The sequence below is a fragment of the Taurulus bubalis genome (assembly GCF_910589615.1).
Source record: "Taurulus bubalis genome assembly, chromosome: 2".
NCBI classification, from domain to species: Eukaryota; Metazoa; Chordata; class Actinopteri; order Perciformes; family Cottidae; genus Taurulus; species Taurulus bubalis.
In genome coordinates this window covers 28,373,292-28,382,640 of record NC_136590.1, presented here as the reverse complement: position 1 = coordinate 28,382,640, position 9,349 = coordinate 28,373,292, and the positions used below count along the sequence as shown (strand labels likewise).

At 40.9% G+C, this 9,349-nt stretch overlaps 1 protein-coding gene across 1 annotated transcript in view; it reads left to right on the top strand.

Moving 5' to 3' along the window:
• Positions 1–334: 334 nt before the first annotated feature.
• The window catches only part of lrwd1 (leucine-rich repeats and WD repeat domain containing 1), a gene marked incomplete at both ends in the record, with an annotated part of 10,568 nt that continues 1,553 nt past the window's right edge, over positions 335–9,349 (top strand). The window contains 14 exons of the mRNA XM_079237448.1: positions 335–414; positions 736–970; positions 1,804–1,923; positions 2,095–2,241; positions 2,343–2,435; positions 2,622–2,990; positions 3,510–3,624; positions 3,778–3,884; positions 5,485–5,695; positions 6,145–6,217; positions 6,398–6,541; positions 7,102–7,205; positions 7,731–7,892; positions 8,399–8,508. Of these exons, the coding sequence (XP_079093574.1) occupies positions 335–414; positions 736–970; positions 1,804–1,923; positions 2,095–2,241; positions 2,343–2,435; positions 2,622–2,990; positions 3,510–3,624; positions 3,778–3,884; positions 5,485–5,695; positions 6,145–6,217; positions 6,398–6,541; positions 7,102–7,205; positions 7,731–7,892; positions 8,399–8,508 (2,070 nt within the window). The remainder of the gene's footprint in view (positions 415–735; positions 971–1,803; positions 1,924–2,094; positions 2,242–2,342; positions 2,436–2,621; positions 2,991–3,509; positions 3,625–3,777; positions 3,885–5,484; positions 5,696–6,144; positions 6,218–6,397; positions 6,542–7,101; positions 7,206–7,730; positions 7,893–8,398; positions 8,509–9,349) is intronic.

Here is a 9,349-nt window from a genome sequence, read left to right as displayed (position 1 = left end):
AATTTATTCAAAGTATAAAAAATACTATGAAATGTGTAATAAAACAAAAAGAAGAGCTGTACAGGAATGTGCAGAAGTTTGGCTCAGCCAGCTCCTTTGCAGCTTTGCAGCAATCTGTGAGTGCTCAGGGTGTGGTTAGTGCTCCCCGCTGGGCCATCATAGGTGCAGCAGAGCACCTGGAAGCACCCATCAGTGATGATAGGTGTGGTCAGACCTGAATCTTACAAAAGAAGAGGGGCCACTGAGTGCAACTTTAATAACCCGTCTTATTCACTCTACAGTTGGTTCTCTGGTATCTTAACTTTCAAATTGTGGTCTTTTCTACAGCTAAGCAATGGAGAAAATTACAGAGAAACTTTTACTGGAGAAAGGCTCCCCAAAAACCAACAAACTGGAGCAAATCAAGACACTGAAGTAAGCATGTTTTTTTGTCCTAAAGATAGTGTTTGCTTTTTAGACGACCGCTACTTACATTTTTATTGTACAGTATTTGTTGTGTGGTGAAAAAAACACTCAATTACATTTCAAGAACTCTACATGACTCTGAAATTGCATTTCTGTCACATTTATAACATACGTGTTTTATTTGTGTATGTGATCAAGGAACCTCAGTGTGGACGCCAATTTAATTTACTTTTACAAAGTAAATCATGCTGAGCTGGAAAGAAATGTTGCAGATGTATTGTTGTTGCATGCCTTGGGGATACACTGACTTGAAGTTCTATTTATGTTCAGTTTATCCCAGCTGGTACTGAAGCCTCAGGACTTGCCGGTCCGGCTGCTGTCCCGGCTCCAGTCCCTGGAGCGGTTGGATCTCTCTGGTAACAGACTGGAGGAGTTGCCCAAGAACCTGGAGCTGCCCGCGCTTTGCTACCTTGACCTCAGCGATAACCAGCTGGAGGATGTTACTACTCTGGAGTCTCTCAGCAGTCTGGAAGAGCTTAAGATGGAGGACAACCTTTACATCACTGTGAGGATGGGGCTAATGGCTTTCTACTTGTGTTTAGGCCAAAGTTTTAGGGGGGTTCTTTTCAGTAGTAATGTAAAAATGTCACGATCAAAGGTCATGTTCACACTTGTCTTTCCATCTCTGTTATATTTCAAAGGACCATAATGTTGTGCAAGCTCATTCTCAAATAATTTCCACGGCTGGCTTTACATTGTGAAACTTTCACATAACTTTTGTTGGTCGGAGATTCGGTCTAACTAAATTGTCAAAGGCTTAGTTGGCTCATGCTCCTTGAATAGAGTGTGACATTATCCATTGTTCTCTTTTTGAGTCGCCAGTCGTTCACCCACAGCCTCTTTAGTTTACAACACAGGAGATGAGAAGTGACCAATAAACTATTTAGTTGTGTGACTGATTGTGTTTTAATGACTTTGAGTAACTGTCAAGTTGCATGGAGATCATGTTTCATTCAATTTGAAACTAGTTGCGTGAAAGTTTCCCCGTGTTCAGCCACCCTAAAACCCAGTGGGTCAGTGGTTAGCGGTTGTCACCTCGCAGCAAGATGTTTCAATATTTGATTTCACTGTGGTTTCAATCCTCAACCGCACTGATGGCACCAGATCAATTAATTATTATTTTATGTAATGCTGTTGATAAGACAAATATTATCTCTGCATTCACATCTATTTTAGTGTAATTTAATATCACATGAAAACGTTTTTATTAGCGGAGGCCTCACATTTTGGTCATGGAAAAAGATGTTCAAATTCAATTCTGAAGTCCTTTCAAATTAAAATTAAATGACACCTCACTGGGTCCTATATTTGACTGATGATGTTGCATTTCTTCCTCAGGTGAGTGATAATTACAAGCTGATGGTGTTGTTGCCCAAACTGAGGATTTACAACGGTAAAGATGTCAGCACTACTGCCAACCACTTGCGCTATGTCTACAGTGAGAACTTGAGGACCAGGGTATGGAACTGACTGCTTATTTTTTGCTTTATTTTATTATATTTTAAAGACCGTAATCCAGTTTTGTCCTCTATACTCGGTCAAGTAATAGGCTTAGATAATAGGCGTAGAATTATTTGTATTGCATACACTTTTGCTGTTTTCAATGTACAAACGCTATGGTCATTTTAGATAATTGCAGTTTGGGAGAAGAGCTTCTCTCTCCCGGATCCCATCACGGTGGCGAAATTGGCCGGCTTGAAGAACGACTTTGTCAACACTGCCCGTCAGCAGGTTAAATACGGACCCAGTTCAGTCAGTGACTTCACCAAATGGAGGGTACGTTCTAGATGTTGGAGAAGTTCGGGCACCTTTTTCTTTGTGTTGCCCTCTTTCATTTTCAGTAACTGTCCGTCTCTTTGTATCCTTTTGCTTCTTAGGTGGAGATCATTGCTAAGGAGTATATGTGCTCTCTGACAGAACCAAAGGAAGAACCAGAGACCAAGGTGTTTACAGACACAAAGGAGAACTGTGTAAGATCCCAAACGCCTGCTTTAATACACTGTCGCCACCAAACTGACTGTCATTGTGATTCTGAAACCATGAAGTGACTTTATAAAGTAGTGGTCTGGTGATATATTCAGGGATTGTAAAGGAAATACAGGATATTGTGTGAATGATTCATTCTGGAGTTGATTTAAAGTGTGCTTTTTTTCCAGGGTATCTCAACATCTACAAAGAGGAAACAACCTGTACCAGTTGACACCAGCATAAGCTTGACGCCTCGCAAGAAACTGCGCTCAGATCTCCCAGACTCCCCAGCTGGAGCGAGTCCTCGCAAATCCAGCCTCAGCCGCAAACTTCCGACGCTAACCCAGACCAGCACCATCAGGATGAGCCCCCGCAAGATAATTCAGCCTCCCGCCACCCCCACCAGAGGGCAGATGAGGGCAGAGACGCCCAGGAGAGGGTCTAAAGCGCAGCAAACCAAAGAGGACGACGGAGCTCAGATACAACGGAAGAACCGAACAGAGCGGCAGAGAGACGCTGACTTGCTGTCCTCAATAAATAGCTGCAGCAAGACGCAGGTAATGTACATACAGCTGTTAGACACTCAAGCCTGTGTTGTTCCTGACACCATCAAAGATATGTAGGTTTGTGAAAATGGCAGCGAGGGATCTGCTTTACACCTGGGCCACAATCTGCCCCTTTTTGTTGGTGTTCTAATGTTGCTATACTTTGTTTTCTTCCATATGTCAGTGTTTATAAGTCTATCTGTCCACTTTAACCATTTTTTTAAACGAAATATCAAAAAAGCAAAAGTGTGACTCCAAGATGCCAATATCAGTTGGTTGGTCCACCATCTTGGATCAGCCTGAAATGGCTCAACTACATTCAGCTTTATTTCTGCACAGCAATATGTAATGCCCAGCTATTGGTATTGTCAGAATGTCACGTCATTAAAGTTCCTTCTCCCCCCCCCCCCCCCCCCCCCCCCCCCCCCCCCCCCCCCCGACCCCGACCCCTAACCCTACACCCATCAATCTGCTATAATCTCCTCCTCTCTATCTTCCCCTTTGTGTTTCCATGTTTCCTTCCTCCAGCAGCTGGTGCGTCTGAAGCCTCTCCACGTCCTCCAATGCCACAGTAAACAGGACAGCTCAGAAGACTTCTCTACCCAGCTGTGGGCCTGTGCTTTCCAGCCACTGCCAGATTCCACTGGTACAGTTTAACAGATTAAGAAATCTGTTTTTTTAAACTAGGCTTAGGTGATCAAAAAGAAAGGCTTTAAATCAGTAGATAAAGCTTTCCTATAACCCTGTTCATCGGCGAAATATAGAGATAAACTCAGTCCCCCTTTTCATGCATCAACAGGCGCTGGAGGAGGAAGCCGCTTGGTTGCTACCTGTGGTGGAGACTCTCTCTGTGTAATTGACTGTGAAGCCGGGATGGTGATGAAGAAGTACAAAGTTCCTGGAGAGGTTTGCTCCATTAATCAGCTAATAACATTGTTCTAAACCAGGGGTGCCCACACTTTTTTGGCTCACGAGCTACTTTTAAAATGACCAAGTCAAAAAGATCTACCTACATTAATAATGCTTATATCTATATAAAGCATTATTAATGTATAAATATACAGAGTATACTTTATATTTACAATATTGGTGAACCTTGCATAACTGCATGAACCCTTATGACACAATACAATTTTGTACATTTTTGGTCATTACATTTTGCTCTGATGACTTCACTGCATGGAACCAGCAGGGTTGCATAGTCCGGACAGTAGCTGCTGGTAGTCAGCGTCAGGCAGACCAAATGGTCATCAGTCATGGTGGAACGGTGTTTGGACTTAATCTTTTTCATGTGGGAAAAGGCTGACTCTAGGGCTGCAACTAACGATTATTTTCATAAACGACTAATCTATCGACTATTTTTTCGATTAATCGACTAATCTAATTACTATTTCCCATAGCAAATTAAGAATAGTAACTCAAAATGTTGGAATTTGAACTTCAAATGTATTTGAGTAACAAGATCTGAACATCAGAACATCATCATAACAAATAAATTAAATAGTAATACAAATTAAAGTGCAAATATGCTTTAAAAATAAAGAGAAAAAGTACAAATAAAGCTTTAAAGGTAACTCAACATAGCAATCAAGCCTCTGAAAGTGCAAAATAACTAAAGAATAACTGGGCTGCAAGTGCCATTCAAAGTCCAAAAGTTTAAAACAAATTGTCCATCCTACCCGATAATTAAAGCGCAAGGGTTTAAAAGTAAATCAAAATGACTCATTACAGTCCCACGTCTTGCTGCTCCCTCCTTCAGGGGAACACACAATTTACACACGTTTTAAATTGTAATTCAGAAACGTGAGCATATTGACATACTCTTAGTTGGTTGTATTCTGCATGTTTAACAACATGGAGAAACTCCTCTATCTCCGGATAAGCCATCTCACATCAGTGTGCAGCAGGAAGTCAGAGTGACTGCAGTCCTTCTCCAGATGCGCACAGAACATCCGTCTTTGAAGAGCTCTCGCTTGATTAGACGATCTTTGTTGCCACATCCGTGATCTCTTTCATGTTTAGCGTTGCAGTGCATAATGCTTGTTGGTGTATTATGCAGTGGTAATTAAGGAAGTCGGGGAAAACATCTCCCTGTACTTGGCAATACATCCATTCAAGCGGCCAACCATTGCGGGCGCAGCGTCCGTAGTGATTGACATTAATTTGCACACTGGCAGCTGGGTTTTGTCGCTAAAGTTTTTTTAATTTTTTTTAATTATTATTTTTTAAATGGCATGCGATCTACCCACACTACCTCCGCGATCGACTGGTAGATCGCGATCGACGTATTGGGCACCCCTGTTCTAAACGGTAGATTTCTACATCTACTTTCACAGAAAACTAGAGACAACATAGTTGATTTTATGCGGACCGAAAGACTTTCAACAGCCATTAGAGCACTTCATATACTGGTTTTAGGATTTATTATTGCAGAATTGATTATTCATATCATAGTACCAGCATGATGTGTGTTTCTGATGTTTACATCTGTTATTTCCCACCACAGGAATTCTTCTCCCTCTCCTGGTCCACGGTGTTGATGTCCAGAGGGGGCGGGGCCTCAGCTCAACACTGCAGCATTGTGGCAGCTGGTGGGAAGAGGGGACTGGTCAAACTGATCCACCCCAGAAACAACGTGGCCTACGGGGAGTTCCGGGCCAGCCGCAAGGCGCTGTCGGTCCTCCGCTTCAACCACCAGCAGGGAAACTTCCTTTTCAGTGAGCCATGGCTACTTTTTATTTGATAGATTAAAAACTAGCGGTGTGAGCTCTGTGTTGTTGACAGTCAACCAGTTTAGAGTTCCAGCATCATCAGACCGATGGAAGAATAATTCTGCCATATTTTGTGCAACATCCTTATTAATCTTTTCAAATGACTGCAACGGTGTTTGTGGTATGTGGAAGAATTTCAAAGGAACATAGATGATTGTACAACATTAAAATGAGGCCTTCTGTGACATGTGAGACGTTTGAAAGATTATAAGAAAAGGCAAACTATTGAGGCAAATTGCAGTATTATATTTGTAAGAGAATAAAATAAGGTGGCAACATTTTTCATATGTTATATTTTGAAAGGGATTCTGCATCGAGGCTCATCATGTTCGTTTGTTTTTCTTTTTGTACTCTACTTCACCTTATCACTCACCAGTTCACTTTCTCTCTTGCAGCGGGCTCATACGATAAGAAGATAGTGATGTGGGACATCGGTGGAGTGGATAGCAAGTACAACTACAAAGTTGTGTGAGTTTTTTAGAGAATTAAATGTCTTGACTAGAAGCAAATCGACACACCTCATACATTTTATAGAGCGTTAACGGTAAAACTCTGCAAGTTAAATTAATATTCTAAACAAACCTCACCAGCAGGGTTGTGTTTATAAAGGTCCCGGCTGTGGTGTTGAATATTTGTTTGTCCCTCCAGTCAGCTGCTTGTGTTGGAGATCAGCACCACTCCTCTGCACATCTGCCTCCACCCCACTTCCCCGAGCTCACACCTGCTGACTGCCTGTGAGGACGGCCTACACTGCTACAACACACTACTCGGCAAAAACAACACCACAAAGAGGTAAAGGCATCCACAGTATGCACACAATTGTGTTCTTGTGTCCATATAAGTGTCAGTTTGCTCCAAGGAGCTTAAGAGTGCAGACATTTCTTACGAAAGGGGAACGTGAGATGATTCCAGGCCCGTTTTAAAAAGGTTAATGAAAATTAATATTCCACTAATATACCTGTTTACATGTAGCCGGGCATACTCTGAAAGTGCCACAGTGACAAACGTCCTTTACATTACTTTAATTTCCCTCCTTTTCCAACTGCAGTCATCTTGTTGCTGTTGGTCGGCCCTCGTTGTCGCCATTCTGCAAGTTTTGCAAAACTGTTTTTCAAGCTCTTCTTTTTTTCAGCTGTGCAAAGACCGGACTCTGTTTGTCAACAGAAAGAGAGTTGTCCAGTACATTATACTGGTGATAGACATATGTGATTTTTGTCCATGTGCAGTGATAAACCTCTTTATTTGATTGGTACTCTCTGTTGACTGGAGTTTTAATGAGAAAACAATGTGTTTTTTAAAATCATACATTGGACCAGCCATTAACATTTAGTGTGTGTTTTTGTTCTCAATAGGACCAAAGAGATGGAGATAACGTTCCCTATTTATAAGAAGGAAGACAAAGACCATGACTACCACACCATTGATGGCCTTAGTTTTCTTGCCGATGATATAGTGGGTAAGTACGGCTCTTTAGAGTATACCACACGATACCGCTGTGATATTAACATCTAGAAAGGTACGGCCCCTCAATGAGTAATATTGGGTCACACTGAATGTAATTAGGATTTTTAGCCATGCACTTGGAGGCAGATATTAGTACTAGCTAATGGTTTATTCATATTCATATTTAAATTGTGTCATTAGTTTGCTCACCACTAGATGGCACTATACTTTTGTTTTTGTTGGCCCCTGTCTAGTAAAACTGGTTTTACTTTCATGTACATTTTGTATGTATGTTTAGTCTATAAAACATCTGTGTTGTTGCTGGCTTGGTATGCTTTTTAACTTTAGGTCTGCTCAGTCCAAATTAGGTCATGTTTGCCATTTCATTTTGCTTAATTTCAACACCATATCAACATTAAGAATGTCTCAAATTTTAAGATCTGCAAAAACCCTGACCCCAGATATCGCTTGTTTCTGTCCATGATTTTGCTCAAATGTTCTCCTTGTTTGCACCTCTTTTGTCATCACGGTCATCTAGCCTCCAAGAACTACATGCATTGTTCCATTTATTTGTGGAGCTGGAGCAGGACCAAGGCCCAGCGGCCTGACAAGAAGGACAGGACAGTTTGTGCTGTGCTTCTGGCTGAGCTGCAGTGGGCCAACACTGAGATTCCCTACCTGGCGCTCAACACCTGCCCAGGTAGGTCCCAAGTCATCTGATCAGTAAAGCTGCATTTAGCATTTTGTTTTAATTTTCTAATAATCGGAAAAAATGGGTATGAACGTGCTTTTTTTTCAGGACTGATGTGCAGCACAAATCAAACAAATAATTATGCATTGATCTTGCACTAGAAAAGAACATTGTTGTACAACAAGTTGTACATTTGATTGTTGATTTGTTTGCATACAAGTAGTTTTTACATCGCCTCTTTTCTTTGAGTTATGGCCCACATATAGATGTATTACTCAATACACAAACGCATATTATGAACACTGTTCACCCGGGTATTACCCTGCTGCTCCTGTAGCTGTCTTTCCAGTTTATTTATGTTTAGTGTATTCCATTAATGTCTGTTTGTGGCTGGACCAGTATACTGTTTTTTTTTACCAAGCTTTGTTTTTCAGTATCAGAGGAGAATAACCTGATCCTGAAGCCATGCTGATATTATACTGTGTGTGTGCGTGTCATTCCCTCTCCCTTTTTAGGCCAAGCCTACATAGTGTGTGGTGATGACAAAGGCAGGCTGTGGACTTACCACGTCTCCAACTTGCAGAAAAACAGTCACCACACTGGGAAACCCATACTTCCCACTGAGGTATCTATCTTCTCAAAATGTCCTGTTGACTATCCTACTCTGCTTTCTTAAAATATTGTAGGGGAACCCTCTATTTATGTCGTAGGTTTAAAAAAGATTATACTCCTATTAAGGTCACCAACTGTAATTGTTGAGATCTGTTAACACTGTGACATTACTGGATATAAGTAGTCAGATGGTGGAAAATTCAATACTTTGACATGTCAACACAGTTGACTGGAATTTGCATCAGTGCAGCGCTTATAAATAAATAAACAAACACATAAGTAGATCAAATATAGCAAATAATTGTTAATTCAATGAATCCAGTGATGACGGTAGATGTTTAAAGCTTTACTTGAAGCCAACAACAACAACGGTTACATAACATCTGTTCCTCTAGAACAGTGGTTCTTAACCCTCTGGAGTCTGGGGTCATTTTCTTGATTTTACATAATTTCTTAAATTCACTTTTTAAAGTCACTTGCATATGATAGATACCCATGTGTTTTACATCTAAAATTGCAGAACAAACTCAGCTCTCTATATAATGAGGCACCATTGTCATAAGGCAAAAGTGTAAAGAGAAATATTCCTCTAAAGCTGAAAAATGTAATCTAGATTTTGGAAAATCTTCATATCTCTTGTGAAAACATAGCTTTACTCAGGAGGTCGAACTGTTTTGGTGTTTGAAATTAGTTTATCAAAGGTCTTAGGTTCACAAAAGCAGTGAAATATATGAATACAAAAATGGTAGAAACATGTAAATAAATGTCTAAAATCAAATGTATGATTATATGGTGAGGTGATGAGCTGTGGCTGGCGTTGTGGCCTGCAGTGATGATTTGGCAGAGACGGACTG